The sequence below is a fragment of the Odontomachus brunneus genome, unplaced genomic scaffold, assembly GCF_010583005.1.
Source record: "Odontomachus brunneus isolate Ranch 3 - 2012 unplaced genomic scaffold, Obru_v1 Obru_scaffold_009, whole genome shotgun sequence".
Taxonomy (NCBI): Eukaryota; Metazoa; Arthropoda; class Insecta; order Hymenoptera; family Formicidae; genus Odontomachus; species Odontomachus brunneus.
In genome coordinates, this window is record NW_022639459.1 from 1,796,695 (window position 1) to 1,815,378 (window position 18,684).

The 18,684-nt window shown below is 37.9% G+C and overlaps 3 protein-coding genes across 4 annotated transcripts in view; 2 read left to right on the top strand and 1 right to left on the bottom strand.

Annotated features, from left to right (window-relative positions):
- The window catches only part of LOC116840248 (DNA-directed RNA polymerase II subunit RPB2), a 6,405-nt gene extending 295 nt beyond the window's left edge, over positions 1–6,110 (top strand). The window contains exons 2-9 of one of the 2 annotated variants that reach the window (XM_032806744.1): positions 495–666; positions 844–2,228; positions 2,377–2,927; positions 3,157–3,379; positions 3,699–4,160; positions 4,743–5,085; positions 5,173–5,431; positions 5,515–6,110. In XM_032806744.1, coding sequence (XP_032662635.1) covers positions 648–666; positions 844–2,228; positions 2,377–2,927; positions 3,157–3,379; positions 3,699–4,160; positions 4,743–5,085; positions 5,173–5,431; positions 5,515–5,800 — 3,528 coding nt within the window. In that variant the 5' untranslated portion in view covers positions 495–647 and the 3' untranslated portion in view covers positions 5,801–6,110. Of the gene's footprint in view, positions 1–424; positions 667–843; positions 2,229–2,376; positions 2,928–3,156; positions 3,380–3,698; positions 4,161–4,742; positions 5,086–5,172; positions 5,432–5,514 lie in introns of those variants that run through there. The other variant, XM_032806743.1, reaches the window with a different exon arrangement.
- A 902-nt stretch (positions 6,111–7,012) lies between these two features.
- LOC116840250 (transmembrane protein 129) lies at positions 7,013–9,768 on the bottom strand. The gene is made up of 6 exons (XM_032806745.1): positions 9,321–9,768; positions 8,984–9,233; positions 8,001–8,190; positions 7,670–7,864; positions 7,434–7,579; positions 7,013–7,298 (listed from the first exon to the last, which is right to left on the bottom strand). Exons 1-6 carry the CDS (start codon positions 9,658–9,660, stop codon positions 7,190–7,192), a joined length of 1,230 nt encoding a protein of 409 aa, XP_032662636.1. The 5' UTR covers positions 9,661–9,768; the 3' UTR covers positions 7,013–7,189.
- Positions 9,769–12,374: 2,606 nt separating this feature from the next.
- LOC116840398 (tubulin alpha-1 chain-like) lies at positions 12,375–16,853 on the top strand. Its single transcript, XM_032807058.1, has 3 exons — positions 12,375–12,604; positions 13,879–14,101; positions 14,871–16,853. The coding sequence occupies exons 1-3, from the start codon at positions 12,602–12,604 to the stop codon at positions 15,995–15,997; spliced, it is 1,353 nt and encodes a 450-aa protein (XP_032662949.1). The 5' UTR covers positions 12,375–12,601; the 3' UTR covers positions 15,998–16,853.
- The last annotated feature ends 1,831 nt before the right edge of the window (positions 16,854–18,684 follow it).

Here is an 18,684-nt window from a genome sequence, read left to right on the forward strand (position 1 = left end):
ACGTCTACATTGGAAGTAAATAGCAAGAAGTAGGAAGTAAGAGTAAGAAATTGACCAACCACAGTCGAATGTGAGAAGAATAATCAACTATGATTGGTCAATTTCTTATTCTTACTTCCTACTTCTTACTGCTTACTTCCAATGTAGTCCCTTAAGGGACGTCTACATTGGACGACTGTTGAGTCTGCTGAATGCAGCCATTGGCTGCATTCAGCAGACAGTTGCACACAGTTGAGTAATTTGTCAATGTAATTGGTCTAGATTTAGGGATCTAATAGCAAGAACCAATAATCGTTGATTGCTCACTGAGCGCTTTTTCTACTGAATGCAGCCATAGGGCGCATTCAGTAGAAAAAGCGCTCAGTGAGCAATCAACGATTATTGGTTCTTGCTATTAGATCCCTAAATCTAGACCAATTACATTGACAAATTACTCAACTGTTGTGCAACTGTTGAGTCTACTGAATGCAGCCATAGACACTACGTAGCTTTAGGTTGTCAGAATTAGCGCTTCGGAAGAATCTGGCAACCCTGTGGATTTCAGTTGAGATTTGCAATTTGTGCTTGTCGTCACGTCGCAAGTAGTTTTGTGCTTGATAGTCTTTATAGAATTTTAAAGGTATCACGTGTGTACCTTCCATCCCAACATGTATGCTCTCGAAGGTGGTAAGTATAAAACAATATATAAATCTATGTAAATCTAAATTTTAATATATAGTATAGTAAAAGTACAAAATTGATTAAGAAGTTAAGAAAACGTTTGCTTCTTCTCTTCAGTCTCTCTAGTAATTAACGTTAACGTTAGACATTAGAAATTTGCTCATGAAATATCTCTTACACTAGATCAATACGATGACGAGGACGCGGAGGAGATCTCGTCGAAGCTCTGGCAAGAAGCTTGCTGGATCGTTATTAACGCGTACTTCGACGAGAAGGGTCTCGTGCGTCAACAGTTGGACAGCTTCGACGAATTCATCGAGATGTCCGTTCAACGTATCGTAGAGGACTCGCCGCAGATCGACTTGCAAGCGGAAGCGCAGCACACCACGGGTGAGATAGAGAATCCAGTGAGACACTTGTTAAAATTCGAGCAGATCTACCTGTCCAAGCCTACCCACTGGGAGAAGGATGGCGCGCCGTCTCCTATGATGCCCAATGAGGCCAGACTCAGGAATCTGACATACTCGGCCCCATTGTACGTGGACATCACCAAAACTATCATGAAGGACGGTGAGGAACCTGTGGAAACTCAGCATCAGAAAACATTCATTGGGAAGATTCCGATCATGTTGCGGTCCAAGTACTGCCTGCTGGCTGGCCTATCAGATCGTGATCTAACGGAACTGAATGAATGTCCACTGGATCCTGGTGGGTACTTCATCATTAATGGCTCAGAAAAGGTTCTCATAGCGCAGGAGAAAATGGCCACAAACACTGTCTATGTGTTCAGTATGAAAGACGGCAAGTATGCCTATAAGGCTGAGATCAGATCTTGCTTGGAGCATAGCTCGCGTCCCACATCGACTCTGTGGATCAATATGATGGCCAAGAGTGGAGCCAGTATTAAGAAATCTGCTATAGGCCAACGTATCGTTGCCATTATACCGTATGTGAAGCAGGAAATCCCTATCATGGTTGTTTTCCGCGCTCTGGGATTCGTCGCGGATCGTGACATTCTGGAGCACATTATTTACGACTTCGACGATCCCGAAATGATGGAGATGGTGAAGCCGTCCTTGGACGAGGCATTTGTAATACAGGAGCAAAACGTTGCCTTGAATTTCATCGGCACCAGGGGTGCTCGCGCCGGCGTGACCAAAGAGAAGCGTATCAAATACGCCCGGGAAATTTTGCAGAAGGAAATGCTGCCGCACGTCGGCATAAGCGACTTCTGCGAGACCAAGAAGGCTTACTTCCTCGGCTACATGGTGCACCGATTGCTGTCGGCGTCCTTGGGACGGAGGGAGCTGGACGACCGGGATCATTACGGCAACAAACGGCTGGACTTGGCCGGGCCTCTGCTGGCGTTCCTTTTCCGCGCCTTGTTCAAGAACTTGATGAAGGAGGTGCGTCTTTACGCGCAGAAGTTCATTGATCGCGGTAAGGACTTTAACCTCGAGCTGGCTATCAAAACGAAAATCATCACCGACGGCTTGAGATACTCGCTCGCCACCGGCAACTGGGGCGACCAGAAGAAAGCGCATCAAGCGAGAGCAGGCGTGTCGCAGGTACTCTATGACATATTTGTTATTTCAGCTTACACGTTATTTTACATTACCTTTATATTTTCCCTCATCCATCTACCTTCATTCTTGACTTTTTTCTTCTTTAGCCTTCTTGTTTTCCATCCAATATTTATTTGGTCCTTCATTGCAGGTATTGAATAGGTTGACTTTCGCATCGACTTTGTCGCATCTTAGACGAGTGAATTCCCCGATTGGAAGGGATGGTAAATTGGCCAAGCCGCGCCAATTGCATAACACATTGTGGGGTATGCTGTGCCCCGCGGAAACTCCTGAGGGTGCCGCTGTAGGATTGGTGAAGAATTTAGCCCTGATGGCTTACATCAGCGTCGGTTCGCAACCTTCGCCCATCCTCGAGTTCTTGGAGGAGTGGTCGATGGAGAATCTTGAGGAGATCGCCCCGAGCGCGATAGCCGACGCTACGAAGATATTTGTAAACGGATGCTGGGTCGGTATCCATAGAGATCCGGACCAGCTGATGGCTACCTTGCGCAAGCTGAGGCGGCAGATGGACATTATCGTGTCGGAAGTGTCTATGATCCGTGACATTAGAGATCGTGAGATAAGAATATACACGGATGCCGGTAGGATTAGTAGGCCTTTGCTCATAGTGGAAGGCCAGAATCTTTTATTGAAGAAGAGACACATTGATATGTTGAAAGAAAGAGATTATAATAACGACGGGTGAGTTATCTTTTTTAACAGATTCATTGTCTTGTAAATATAACAAAGCGCGTTAAGAAATCTTTTACCATTGGATACCCGAAAAAACAGGCTATATTTAATCAAGCTACAAATCGGTAATCGTTGCGACGTCTTTCTAGAAAGAATTTCTGAATATAGTTTATCTTTTCGGGCATTCGGTGGTAAAAGACTTCAATTGGGGCATTGATGACAATAAATATTGTTACAGATGGCAAGAGTTGGTAGGTAGTGGAGTAGTAGAATACATAGACACTCTGGAGGAAGAAACCGTCATGATCGCTATGTCGCCCGATGATCTCAGGCAAGACAAGGAGTACGCGTATTGTACGACGTATACACACTGCGAGATCCATCCGGCAATGATCTTAGGCGTCTGCGCTTCTATCATACCTTTCCCCGATCATAATCAGAGTCCTAGGAATACTTATCAGGTGAATGCATAATTTCAAGTAGTCTGACAGATTTCTGCGGTATGGGGAAATGCTTGTTCTGAATTTAGAGTTGCCGCGTCCTTCGTGAGTTTGTTTCCGATATTCCAGCTCATTCAGGGAAAAGTGACTTGAAACTGTTTCTGGAGATAGTTCCAGGTCCTCCCTCTCTCTGAGCAAGCGGACTGGAAACGTCGGGAATAAATTCTCTCGAAGGACAGCAGTAACCCGAAAGTCAGGATAAGCGTTTCAACTTGGCATTTTTCTTTGAATCCTCTTTCTCGTTAATCTCTTTACGTTACTGGTGGAACATATCTTTCAGAGTGCTATGGGTAAACAAGCTATGGGCGTATACATTACGAATTTTCACGTACGTATGGACACTTTGGCCCACGTGCTGTATTACCCTCACAAGCCGCTGGTAACCACAAGATCGATGGAGTATCTTAGATTCCGTGAACTGCCAGCGGGTATCAACAGCATCGTTGCGATTTTGTGTTATACGGGATACAATCAGGAGGACAGTGTCATTTTAAATGCCAGCGCCGTGGAGAGAGGCTTTTTCAGATCAGTGTTTTACCGGTCTTACAAGGAGTCCGAGTCGAAGAAGATCGGTGATCAGGAAGAGCAATTTGAGAAACCGTCACGCTTAACTTGTCAAGGAATGCGCAACGCCATATACGATAAGCTAGATGACGATGGAATAATTGCACCTGGAATTCGAGTATCTGGCGACGATGTGATTATCGGTAAAACGATTACCCTGCCGGAAACAGACGATGAGGTGAATATTCTTAAATGTATCATATCGTTTAAGTCACTAAACTATATAACAAACTGGAACGAATACTGACATAGCTTCTTCTTGAATAATCTCAAACGAAGAAAGATAGTTTAAAGAATATTATTGTCTTCCTTCTTTGTGTTCTTCTAAAAAATATTGCTGTTTTTCACATGCCACTCTAGCAAAAACCAAGATTATAGTGTTAGAGAGACAAAAGAAGAAAGAGCGATGTTAAAGATCTATTAACACTGAAATGCTCAATAAATTGCTTCTAATTATAGAGGACAAATAAATAATAATTATAATGCATCTCTTATTATAGAAAATTATAAGTTTGAAAAAATTATGAGATAGATAATGAGAGACAGAGAGAGTTAAGGTATTAGAAGAAGTAACAAAAAGTCAAAATGACTCAGGCATCTAAAGAGATTATCATTCCCAGGCATTCTAGCGTTAAGAGACTATCTTTGTTTTGCAAATCAGTATGGTTCTGCCGGGCTGATGCTTATTCTAATTTGTTGTATAGTTTAATAGTTTAGATGAATAGCTGGTGATAACGCAATCGGCCTTTTACGCTTTCAGTTGGACAGTACGACAAAGCGTTTCACAAAACGTGACGCGTCGACGTTTTTGCGAAATAGTGAAACCGGTATAGTCGATCAGGTGATGTTGACACTGAACAGCGAGGGATACAAGTTCTGTAAGATCCGTGTACGCAGCGTACGTATTCCGCAAATAGGCGACAAGTTTGCGTCGCGTCACGGACAGAAGGGAACGTGTGGAATTCAATATAGACAAGAGGACATGCCGTTCTCCTGCGAAGGTCTCACCCCCGACATAATTATCAACCCCCACGCTATTCCCTCTCGTATGACTATCGGTCACTTGATCGAGTGTATACAGGGAAAGGTTTCGGCAAACAAAGGTAAACAATTTTCTTCTGAATTTCAGTTTAATTTTAAAACAGTCATGAGATTTTGCGAGGTCTGATCCATTCATGTCGTATTTTCAGGAGAGATCGGTGATGCTACACCATTTAACGACGCTGTGAATGTGCAGAAGATCTCCACGCTTCTGCAGGAATATGGTTACCAGTTGCGAGGAAATGAAGTCATGTACAATGGGCACACAGGTCGTAAGATCAATGCACAAGTATTTTTAGGGCCGACCTATTATCAACGTTTAAAGCATATGGTGGACGATAAGATTCACAGTAGAGCAAGAGGACCCGTGCAAATTTTAGTTCGACAGCCTATGGAGGGTCGAGCGAGGTAATTACTAGCGTTATTACTCTTATTAATCCAATATAAATTATCTTTTGCCAACATATGTATATGCTTACGTATTTATTTAGGGACGGCGGACTTCGTTTCGGAGAGATGGAGCGAGATTGTCAAATTTCTCACGGTGCAGCGCAGTTCTTGAGAGAGCGTCTGTTTGAAGTATCAGATCCTTACCGAATTCACATTTGTAATTTTTGCGGCTTGATTGCCATCGCGAATTTACGGAACAATACGTTCGAGTGTAAAGGATGTAAAAACAAAACGCAGATTTCGCAAATTAGATTGCCATATGCGGCGAAGTTACTCTTCCAGGAACTGATGGCAATGAATATTGCGCCTAGACTCATGACTACGTGAATATTAATACGTTGATTCTTATTTTGTGTGCAAATTAGGTAAACGGAAGAGTAAATAAAATATGCTTCACTGTACATAAATCATACAGCATTAAATCGTATAGCAATTAAATATTACAGTGAAGTGATGTCAGTAAATAGTTTTTCACCTTATTATGATAAAAGACGTTCATCAACAAATAATTTAATAACTAAGTAGTACCTTTTAAGCTGTTTTGTTTTAAGCTATTCGTACTGTTTTATGCTTCATTGAAACTTTTGTGAAAGAGGAAATAAAAACTATTTCTACGGTGTTAGTAGAAAAAATATTATTACTATTATTGAATAACCTTTTTTTACATTGACGGTTTTCCTCTATAAATTGTAGTGTGAACTTTTACAAAAAAAAGAAATAAATATAAGAAAATACTAATTTAAAGTACAGATACAAACTTAAAGTTACAAGTCATAATGTTAGAAAGAAAAATCTATTACAAAGAAGAATGTGAGGGAAGTATATATAATAAAACAAAATCTTATAAAAAAAATTAATATTGTATAATAATGCTATAATCAATTTATCGTTCTACTTAGATTGTGATTTCCTAAGATTAATATTATATTTTCCTAACAGTAATATTGTATTTTATACATATTTCTCTCTCATTTCATAATTTATATTTATTTCAGTTTATATATATAGTGTTTTTATATATATATATATATATATATATATATATATATATATATATATATATACATATATATATATTATATAATACATTTTATAATTCATATTTACATTTCATAATAATGATACATTTTATACAGAAGGATAAGCATATGTATACGGAATGTTAATTGGACCTTCGATCTGTTTGAACATTAAAATTTATTATTCTATAAAAAATGTCAAAAGAAATTAATTTTTTTATGCAAGTTTCTTGGAAGATCCAACTTTAAAGTAATACAGTAATGTTATTTAGATGTTGATATTTTCATGGCCGGTACTTTTGACGCAATTTTTTTAAAGCAGAAAGATGCAAAACTTTTTTAAAACAAGAATAAACTTGGAAAAATTCGTTTTAATGTCATGTTTCGAGTCGTTTGTAAATTTCTATAACATAAAAGAAAATTTTAATTTGCAGAAAAATAAAATTAAATATTTCCTTAGTAAATATATGTTTTCTGTATGTTTTATACATATATGTTTATATATAGATTTTTATGTATATATATATATATATATATATGATCTGTAGTATATATATATACTTAAAATTCTACAATGAAGTAACAATTCTCGATCAAAAATTACGAAAACACAGCGCAATATAAGCGGTTCTCAACTTTAGCTAAAAGGATGCAACAGTACGTCAACGGCCGTGAATGTATTAATGATCTGAAGTCCTTATATGTTACATACATCTAAAACACAAAATTTTGCTTTGCAGACAGGACAGGTACATTTAGAAGACAACCATGTCTCTGGAGCATGTTCATCTTGTCTCGAGGCAAACCTATCGTGTAACGATAATAATAATACTATTAATACTAAATACTAATAATGGTAATAATAATACTAGAAACATCGTCTGGGTATGTGCGATTTAGTATAAATATAACGATATTTGAAAATAATGAAAGATACTGACCACTTTGCCATACATTCTATGCACCACATTGGACGGCAATAGCACATTGTACAGCTATCAGAATCTCTGCTCTCGATAACGTCACATAATTTTTGCAATTTCATATTTGCGGTTGCTTGCATACATCCTATGCATTGATCCAACTCCTGAAGATACAGATCATAAATAAAAGAAAATGAATCGACAGAAGGGACAAAAAGTAATTAAGCCTATAACAATATTGCAACATTTAATACCTGAGTAGTATTGTAGACTGGATTTTTATTAGCTTGTTCTTTGAAAGCACTGATAAACCTATCAAGCAAGGTTTTGTGGAACGTTATATTTTGTGGTATAACGATTGATCGCTTAACTTTGTTTTGCAACTCTTTAAAGTCTAATGCATTCAATCTTATTTCAAATGCCTCTGCATTTGTTCGCATAGGCTTTACCTAAAAAACAATGCTTGTAGGACTAATTTCAAAGCAATGTATATATAATCAAGTTATATATTGTATGTATATATAATAAATAAACTAAAGATAATAATATAAAATATATAACAGTGTATATATATTTAGATAGTACCTGAATATTGATATATTGTACTTGGTCTCCTGTTACGTCTGACATTAAATGAGTATCGCATTTGTTTACTATCAAAGTAGTGTCGCTTTGATGCGCCACTTCTAACTTGAAAGAAGTGATCTTAATAATCCAATTGTCTGTTACTACAATACGAGTTATGCCATTGGTAGCAATATCAATTTTATCTACCCTAAAATAAGATATTGTTACTTTAGTATAAATATAAGTATATAAGTTGTCATGAATATATACTTGTAATATAATTTATATTCTCTTAAATATACAGAATACCCAGAGTTGGATAAGTTATTTTTTTTAACTAAATTGAGATTAAAGTTAATGGCCTCTCTTTAAATTAACTTAATTTATATTAAGTTACACAAATAAAAATTATGTGAATTAAAAGTTAACATTAAATTAACTCATTAAAGTTAATTTAAAACTTAATTATATATTAAAAGTTAATTATACAGAGCAACATAAACATATTTTTTTGTATAATTAACTTTTAATAAAAAATTAAATTTGTGATTTATTAGTGAAAACATCTTTCATTAAAAAATACTGAATTTTTGTGCTAAAGATCCTATATAAGAAAAAACATTGGTGTTGAGAAACAACAAATTTTTCTGTCATTATTTTTTATTTTTCTCATTTTACATTTGGTCTGTTCTTTTCAGCTGCACTGCTGAACTAGTGTAATAAGTTAAAATGAGATACGTAAATGTTTTCTCACTCTAACTTATTGCACCAGTTCAACAGTGCAGCTGAAAAAACAGATCAATTGTTATCAGGTCGTAATAATAATTTAATATATTTAAATATAAGTTAAAGTTAATGCATTTAAAGATAACTAGTTTTAGTTAATACAGTTAACTTATTTAAAATTAAATTAAGTTAAAAATCATTGACTTTTCAATGTTTTATCTCTTAATTAATTAATTAGTTTAGATTACCCTAACCCTGAGAATACTTAAATAAACCTTCGATATTCCTTGTTAATGTCTGCGGCGACATCCACCCATGATGTGTTATGGTTGCTGTACACGGCAAGATTCCGCGCGATCGGATGTGTCAACCAATCATTCATGTACCATTCGCAAATTGTATTCAACGTATAGAAAGTTCCGACAGCAGCAAAAACAACGGCCGTCAGCGTGAAAAAATTCTCACCCGTATAGACCAATTTTGGAATGTCCAAGTAACCATAATATACTAATCCTAAGATGTAATCTGGACGAAGAAATCACACACTGAGTACGAATGTTTACGGACACATCAACAAGATGATCAACGTGTAGTCTCAAACGTATCAATTACCTAAAGGAAACATGCAGTATATGGAAATCGTAAGCACGGTTCTCCTAATGTGATGTTGTACAAAACATTCATTTTCACAACCAAGAAAATCTTTGCAGACATCTCTGATAGTAAGTCCCGCCGCGACAATCTCTACCGATGGATAGATGATACATCCACAAATCAAAATATAAAACAAGGTATAGAAAAACAAATCGGACATTTTTCGCTTATCCAAGAACTTTCCTTCACAGGTGGAATTTCGCCAGCAAATCGATGAGTGTTGATACTCGACAGATGTTACACTATTTTTAAGTTCTCTCAGCTCGATACCTCTTTTTCCTGTCAACATCAAAACCATCGAACCTAACCTAACCTAATCAAACCTAGGTCAGAGAACTTGCCTTAGGTTTCCCGCGCACGCGTATTTCTATATTTTAGGAAGCATTCACATGAGGCGTTTTTTCGTTTCGTGACTACATTAGCGTTTGGTTGGTTAGTTTGGTCCACTTAACGCTCGTAACGCCTCGAGCAACAAAGATAGAATGACGCTCGCGGTGTTGCGAGCGTTAAGTGGACTAAACTAACCAACCAAACGCTACCGTAGTCACGAAATGAAAAAACACCTATATTGTTAGAGAAGCAGAAAGGACAGCAACCAATCGGAACTCGTGCTGGTGTCAGGTGGTAGTCAACAGTTCCTGCTTTTCTATCAGCACAAGTTTTGATTGGTTTCTGCTTTTCTATCAAGATATGAATTCTCCTTTATTTTCTATTTCTTACTTGTCTAAATTTGAGTATTTACGTCTCTTTTACTCTAAATACAGAAGTGCAAGTAAATCAACAAATCTTCTGACATCGTGAACTATTTTATTTACGCCCGATCATGTAGGTGTCCTGCAATTATCTTCTAATAAACTTCACTATGGTAATGAATGTGGAACATGTTCGTTGGCGACACCGTCAGGCGTAGTCTGAAAAGAAAGTAATTGCAGTTGTTGCAAGATATGGATTTTAAACATATTCGGAGACGGTACAATGTTTTATTAGCTTTTTCAAACAAGGTAATTATATACATACACTTGAATTCTTCCAGGCACTGTGGAGTATAGTAGTTTAGCTTTTAAGAAGTTTACAACAATTTTATATTTGTAGGCTAATGAGATACGTAGATAGGAACGAACCAAGTAGGCGCGAAGTATGCGCGAAATGGGCGGCCCGTTCGAAGTTACCAAGTCTCATTTGTGCGGCCTACTCTCCACTGAAAGATCCCACGTCGTCGGCTTTATAAGGATAGTAGCCACACCTACATCCACGTAGTTACGCTCACACGATCGAGCTGACGATAAATGGGTAACGTATCTACGTCGATGATATAGCTGCGCCGAGTTAAGATGCGAGTCTCCCATTATGGCAATAGTACCCAGACAGACAGACACAGCACAGACGTCTAAAATACATCTTAGAAACATCTAAGGCCTGTATTAATAGTCGTTACTTGAAACTTGTCTCCAGTGAGATACTCATATATGAGTTTAGAGTTAGATGCGAATTTTTCAGCTGAATCACGATTACAAATATAATGCCACGTATTTTTGCTTAAAAATATAAGTATATATATATCATCGACATATTCTATATGATTTTATCTGAACTTATATTTTCTATTAAAAATTTTAGATTCTTATTTTTTAGATCATGTAAAAAAGTTAGATTTCCAATTTCTTTCATTTTATATCGTAACCTACTTTTGACGATTATATATTATACTAAATGATTAAATATTTATTTGGATACACATGCTTTTCTATGTAATTTTATTTTTTTACTAAAAATACGATTTAGTTACACAAATTTCCAAGTTTTAAGTTTCAAGTGACGATTACTAATACAGAGAGTCAAGAGATGTCAGAAAATAAATAAATCATCTTTCAAACATTTCTGAGATATTAATAGTTGTCAATTAAAACTTGTTTCTTATAAGATATTCGAATTTTTATTCAGAGTTAGATTTGTTTTTTTGTTGAATTGATATATATGACGTTTATATAATTATATTTGTAATCGCTATTTTCAACTAGAAAACTCTCAAATAACTCTGAAACTTAAATTTGAATATCTTACTTTACTATGGAAACGAGTTTCAAGTAATAACTATTAATACGGACTATTAAAATATCTTTTAGATATTTGTGCTGTCTGGCAAGTACAGTATGCATGAGAGAAAATCACGCATCAGGTCAGTAACTATGTAACCAGTTGCTGAAGCGAGACATGTTCTTACGGTATAGCATCGCTTATATTACACGTCTTGGTATTTCAAGATTCTTTTTACAGAGGTTGATATTGCTATAGACAAATGGCTTCTTGGGCAGCATAAAACATAAAATTATTCTAGAATGTCTTGGAAAGTATTCCAGGAGTCATGAGTATATCTAAGATGATTCTATATGAATCCAGAAATTTTGGATTCGAAATTCTTTAAGTTGCAGCAAATCCGGATAAAATATCAACTAAACAAATGAAAATTTATTGAACATACTATTGCGATCAGGTTGCTGAATATTTGCGCCGCTGACTATTTCAGCTCTTTACTCTTTGTAGAACGATGTGGCGTTCAAGGGATACAATAGGCGCGCCGTAAGGACACGACGGCTATTCCGGAACGGAAGTACACACATGTGTGTACGTACATATACACATCGTTTAATAGCTGCAGAGTTCGTCGGCCGTGCTCTCTAAAATTGTCTCGAGTCTACGAGCTTAAATTGCTTCAGACGCGCGAATCTTCGTGCTTTATTTCTGCTTTTGCCCGGAAAATACGCACGAGGGAAGGCGTTAGTCGTGGAGACTGCGAGCGAGAGATGCGGAATGCGTTGCATAACGTAAAAGCGACGAGGAGCGATACAAAGTATGTATAATGTGGATATGCAATTTTTGCAGAGCCAATAGCTTATTAAAATTGCAAGATTAAACACAGCTTTGTGACGTCTGCTCCGGCGTGATCGTGCGCGATCGCACACACGCAGTTACGTAATCTCGTGGTCCTACGTGGCCGGATATGAAGCGCGACGAGTGTCATTGATGGCAGCGTGCTCGCGGAACAAGCGTAGTAAATCGGGTACAAACCGAGGCTATAAGAGATTGTAGCTCGCGCTTGGCGCGGCTCAGTGAGTCAAGATAGTTCGAAGGAGCTCCATTGCCAGCTTCGTTTGAACGGCCGGTGGCGTCGAAAGCGCATATATTCTCACATCTGAACCAACAAACCTTCGTCCAAGTTTGACAAATTCTTCTCTGTCAAAATGGTAAGAATCTCTTCTTCTTTTCTTTTCGTTTCAAATATACATTTTCGTTCGTTTTAGTTGCGTCTCTAAAGAAAAATGAAGAAAGAGGCAACTAAAGCACGCGGTCTATCGAATGTATCATTATTATTTTTGTGAATAGCGCAATCTTAGTTTGATCTTTAAAATCTTGAGATTAAAGATTTGCGAAGCGCAAATCTTGAGATTCGCTCAACGCAATATTATCTCGTGTATTGGCACAACTGGCGACTGTGATGATACATACAACCGTTGCATTACGTTATTGCTACTTTTAGAACAAAAATTCGCGCAATGCCTAACGACGCGACGAAGCGCGCTTTAGCGACATGCGTTTCTCATTACTGCGGTCGTCTTGTATCGCGCGACGGTTTCAGTTTTAATCTTGCCGATTTTTTTCAAGATTGGCATCTATAATACCCGCTTAAAATTCTATAAGATAGAATAAAATCCGGATTGAATCCTGAGAATGTATACGAATTGTCTCATTGAAATACTAGTTGATTCTACCTGAACTTGTCATTTCTATTAGGAAATTCAACTTCTCAATATTTTAGCTCATAGAAAAAAATTATCGATTTCTCTTGTTTTATATCGTAGCGTACTTTTGTAACGATTGAAGATTATATTAAAGGATTAAATAATTATACATATATCTTTTTGTATAATTTTATCACTTTTTACTAAAAGTACAATTCACATTGATTTCTTTCATCTAATTCCGTCAAATTTTCTAAGCGCAGCAATTTACACTAAGAGAAAATATATTTAGAAAATAAAAAGTATTATATAATTCGATGGCTACTATAATAACATATTCATTAATATAAAATATTTTTCAGATAAGAAAATGTATATGTTCTTATTTGAACAATATTTTATATTAATACAAGTAAATACGTTATTAGTATTCATCGAATAAATATTTTTTATTTCTTAGGTATTTTTTTGTTAGAGCATACATCCACATTTACGTAATATGTCTAATATATGCGTGTATATATGCGTAATATGTCTAATATATACGATGATCTGTTTTCTCGGCGAACTCGGATCCATTTTCTTTTTTTATCAATCTAGCCGAGAGGTATCTACAATTAAAAAACATCTAGTGGTTTCAGGATATTCTAGATAATACATGTTTCATTTAACATTGCATATATTTACTGTTAGATAGTAGTTTGTTTGCTTTTAGCAAAAGAGAAAAAAGAATGAATCGAACCGTGATCAGAATGTTATTAGCCTTGTAACACTTTCAGCGTGAATGCATATCCGTCCACGTAGGACAGGCGGGAGTGCAGATCGGAAATGCTTGCTGGGAATTGTATTGTTTGGAGCATGGCATACAACCGGACGGGCAGATGCCGTCCGACAAGATGCTTGGGGGCGGCGACGACAGCTTCAACACCTTTTTCAGCGAAACTGGCGCTGGAAAGCACGTACCTAGAGCGGTATTCGTGGATCTCGAGCCCACCGTAGTAGGTAAGTGGGACGTGGTAACCCGATGTGCCTCACTTGACCATTTCAACGATCCAGGATTGGGAAGTAAGGCGTCACTTGCAATACCATTGCCGTTGCAAGTTACTTTTTTCAGTAACGACTTGGTGATATTATTTTTTTTTCGAAAAAAAGGAAAAGACAATAATGGATTATTTCTTTTTTCATTAGTAACGGTAACACGGTTACACAATAACAATGACGAATATAATCGTTTTTTTTTAACGGTAAACTCAGGTAACAGAAAAATCTAAGAGACATCTTCAAAAGATGCCCAAAAAAATGTAATTTTATCTTTAGTAAAATCTTTTTCCATCAAATACATAATGACGTCAAATGACATTTTAATGAAGCATTAATGATGTATCCAATAATACGCCACTTGACGTTATTCTGCTACTTGAGAGATGCTACTTGATCTTATATACGGCTTTAAGAAAATTCTTTTAAGACTAGAAGGAAATTATGGGATTGTACGAAATAGTACTTTGTAACTATTTTTTTTTAAAGTTAGAATATTTTCCTTTTAATTTTAGAAGAATCCTCTTGAAGTCAAAAAAAAATTCCGCTAAAGACAGGATTCTATTTTTTGAATATAAATGATGTCGAAAAGACATTTGAAAAAATAGGAAGTCTTTTTAAAAGACTTCCTATTTAGGAGTTCTGCTGCCTAGGTACATGTTATTTGTAAAAAATAACCGCCCAATCCTGAAATTATCCAAAAAACGAGATCTGACGAGAATATGCTTTTCAGATGAGGTACGCACAGGCACATATCGGCAACTGTTCCATCCGGAGCAACTGATAACCGGCAAGGAGGACGCCGCCAACAATTATGCGCGTGGTCACTATACGATCGGCAAGGAGATAGTGGACCTCGTCCTGGACCGCGTTCGCAAACTGGCAGACCAATGCACGGGACTGCAGGGCTTTCTGATTTTCCACTCATTCGGCGGCGGCACCGGTTCCGGCTTCACGTCCCTGCTGATGGAGCGGCTGTCGGTCGACTACGGCAAGAAGTCCAAGCTCGAGTTCGCGATTTACCCGGCGCCTCAGGTCTCGACGGCCGTGGTGGAACCATACAACTCGATCCTCACAACGCACACCACCCTCGAGCATTCCGACTGCGCGTTTATGGTAGACAACGAGGCGATCTATGATATTTGCAGGCGCAACCTGGACATCGAGCGACCGACTTATACGAATCTGAACCGACTGATCGGCCAGATCGTGTCCTCGATCACGGCCTCGTTGCGCTTCGATGGCGCGCTCAACGTCGATCTCACGGAATTCCAGACGAACCTGGTGCCCTATCCTAGAATCCATTTCCCTCTGGTCACCTATGCGCCCGTTATATCCGCGGAGAAGGCGTACCACGAGCAGCTATCCGTCGCCGAGATAACGAACGCTTGCTTCGAGCCGGCTAATCAGATGGTCAAGTGTGATCCGCGTCACGGTAAATACATGGCCTGCTGCATGCTGTATAGAGGTGACGTGGTGCCGAAGGACGTGAACGCGGCGATTGCAACCATCAAGACCAAGCGCAGCATTCAATTCGTCGATTGGTGCCCGACGGGCTTCAAGGTCGGCATCAATTATCAGCCGCCGACAGTCGTGCCCGGCGGCGATCTCGCCAAGGTGCAACGCGCTGTTTGCATGCTGTCGAATACGACGGCGATCGCCGAGGCTTGGGCGCGGCTCGATCACAAGTTCGATCTGATGTATGCGAAGAGGGCCTTCGTGCATTGGTACGTGGGCGAGGGTATGGAAGAGGGCGAGTTCTCTGAGGCGCGAGAGGATCTCGCCGCGTTGGAGAAAGACTACGAGGAAGTCGGCATGGACTCCACTGACGGAGAGGGGGACGGTGCAGATGAATACTGAAGATTGATTTAATTTTTTCGGAGGCCCAGGTAGCAGAAGCTTCCAAAAAACATCTTAAAAATGCCTGAACAAATGGAACGCCTAAAAGATACATAAAAGAAAGAAAAAGAAATAAATGCTTACACTGAGAGAAAAATATCTAAAAGATAAACAAATATTTTTCGATGGGTATTGATAATATATTTACATAAATCTAAATTTTTTTTAATAGAATAAAACAATTGTTTTCATGAAAAGCTGAAATAAAAAAAATGTATATTCCTAAACAGCACAAATACTGTAGAAACATCTCAAAGACATCTAAGAGATGTCTAGACATCTCAAAGATGTATTTTAAAGATTTGAGCTTTCTTTATTTGAAAAATATTTTATATTAGTATAAGTTAATATGTTATTATAATATCTACTGAAATAATATTATTTTTTAATTTTTTCTTTCAGTGTAAAAAACGCACGAAAGAAAAAAAGATAAGCGCCTAAAAGCTGCCTAAAAGACGTCTAAAAGAAAAATCTGAAAAAATTGGACGTCTTTTAGACGTCTTTGAAATGTTTTCGGAATTTCTGCTACCTGGAATTGCTTCGTTTACTTATGTTTATCACGACACTCGCCGCCTATTAGCGCGATGAGCCTGCGATCTTCCTGCCCGGCCAATTTCGTGAGACCCGAAGTAACCCTCTCAAAGTTACCACACAAGCAATCGTGTTAACTTTGCTACTTGCTTTTTACTCGACTCGAATTTGTGCGAATCTCATTATGAGACGAAGTGTCTTCACATGGTTTGGCCAATTTGTTACTTAGTTAGAAGCTTGGAAAGATGCAAGTAAATACTGAGAAATATAAGCATATCCAAAAGTACTGTCTCGTGTATTTTGTAATATTATTTATATATTATATCAACCATTATTACAGTAATAGATTGCATTAATATATGTCTTCGATCGTACAATTATTATTGATCATTACATGATACGTGTGAATACTACAAGTGAGGGAATGGGGGAGAAGAGGGGGCGAGAAGAAAGCGTGTATGAGGCGAATGCTTCCACAAAAGGTGTGCCTCGGTCGGGCCTTGAAGCACGTGTGCGATCTCGGATGACGAGTCGTCATTTGGAGGAGAAAGCACAGCGTAAATTCGATATATTGCACCACGAGCTAAACTCGCGCAACTTGTGCTCTGTATATAGCGATAGCGGCGATGGTAATTGCATTGGTCTTAATGATAAAACTAATAGTAATAATAATAGTAATAATAATAATAATTAATAATAATAATTAATAATAATAATTAATAATAATAATAGCAAAAGTAATAATAATCGTGATCGTCAACGTCGATATCGAGATCGAAGACAAAACGATACAAAATAAAATATATCATCAAAATCGAACAGATAAATCCCTCTCCTCGTGCATGCATCGATGAAAATGAATATCTTCGAGTCGCGATGTGCATGTGCGTTTTGTCCCGTTCGCGTCATCCGTTCGTCTGGACCCACTAGTTACTCCCGCGAGTATCGCTACATTACATTCAACGCTCGTATCATTTGAAACAATGCTTCCTGTGTACGTGCGCTCGGATCTATGCATGCACGAGACGAAGTTTGACGCCGATATTATTTGTACATATAGCATACGTTATACAAACGATTGATCGTGTCAATTACGGGATAAAAACTACAATCATTAGTGCTCGAATCGTAAGTCTTAACAACACTTCTCGATAGCTTCAACAAGCCAGAGCGCGCGAATACACGAGGAAAAGAAAGGAAAGATGGCAACGCGTTTCGCTCGTTGCCTCAACATTGCTTTCTCTCTTTCTCTATCTATCTATCTTTCTCTCTCTCTCTCTCTCTCTCTCCCTAAGTAACTCTTTATTTGAATTAAATTCGTCGCTAGAAAATACACGCGTATGTTTGTGTGTATGGGTGTGTGAGAATTGCAAGAGGGGATGATCTGACAACACAGAATAGAAATGTTGTATTTACTTACTTGGTCCAACCAAGTACTTCGACTTGTTGAAGTTACTGTAGAAAGCTGTTACTTGACTGCAAGTGACATGCAAACGGTCAGGGGCAAATCAAATCGGTCCACTCAATTATCGTAAATCAGCAGATACGATAAAGAATGAGGCAGGAGATGTCGGATGCAAACTGATCGAGATACGAGGAGAGGCACGTCCTAACACCCGGTAATGAACTCTGAACTTCACAGAAACATTACCGTGCTCTCTACTTTCCATATTTACACGCAACGAGTATATATCCTTATGATAAATTTCAATTTGCAATTTCCGAACGATTTCGTTACGCTGAGAATAATGGGGGGAGGGGGGAGAAGTGCACGTCGAGAATTCGCTATCACACATTGCGTCGTACCCTTGATTCCACTGGCACTTCTGTTTGGGTCCGATATAGTACTTTATTTTACTTTACTGTGTTTTCGCATAAAGTATTACCGATCGCCTTTCTTAGTTTGTCTCGGTGTAAGCTAATTAATGTATCCTCGTGGGTGTGTGTGTGTGTATGTGTGACTTACTTGTCGGCGTTACTTCATTTTATTTGAATTTGCGTTGATATCAACATCAACCTATATAGTTATGGTAACAAAGAGGTTTCAATCCGATAACAATCATAATCAACGGCGTACCATATGTTACAAATTACTTTATACGATATATCGAATACGA

Excerpts from the sequence above, each read along its gene's own strand:
- LOC116840250 (XM_032806745.1), bottom strand. The coding sequence starts at position 9,660 with ATGGTTTTGATGTTGACAGGAAAAAGAGGTATCGAGCTGAGAGAACTT. Across the intron at positions 8,191-8,983 it reads ATTAACAAGGAATATCGAAG|GGTAGATAAAATTGATATTG; the intron begins GTTTATTTAAGT and ends ATCTTATTTTAG. Across the intron at positions 7,299-7,433 it reads ATAGAATGTATGGCAAAGTG|GTTTGCCTCGAGACAAGATG; the intron begins GTCAGTATCTTT and ends GTTACACGATAG.
- LOC116840398 (XM_032807058.1), top strand. Across the intron at positions 14,102-14,870 it reads TCTCGAGCCCACCGTAGTAG|ATGAGGTACGCACAGGCACA; the intron begins GTAAGTGGGACG and ends TATGCTTTTCAG.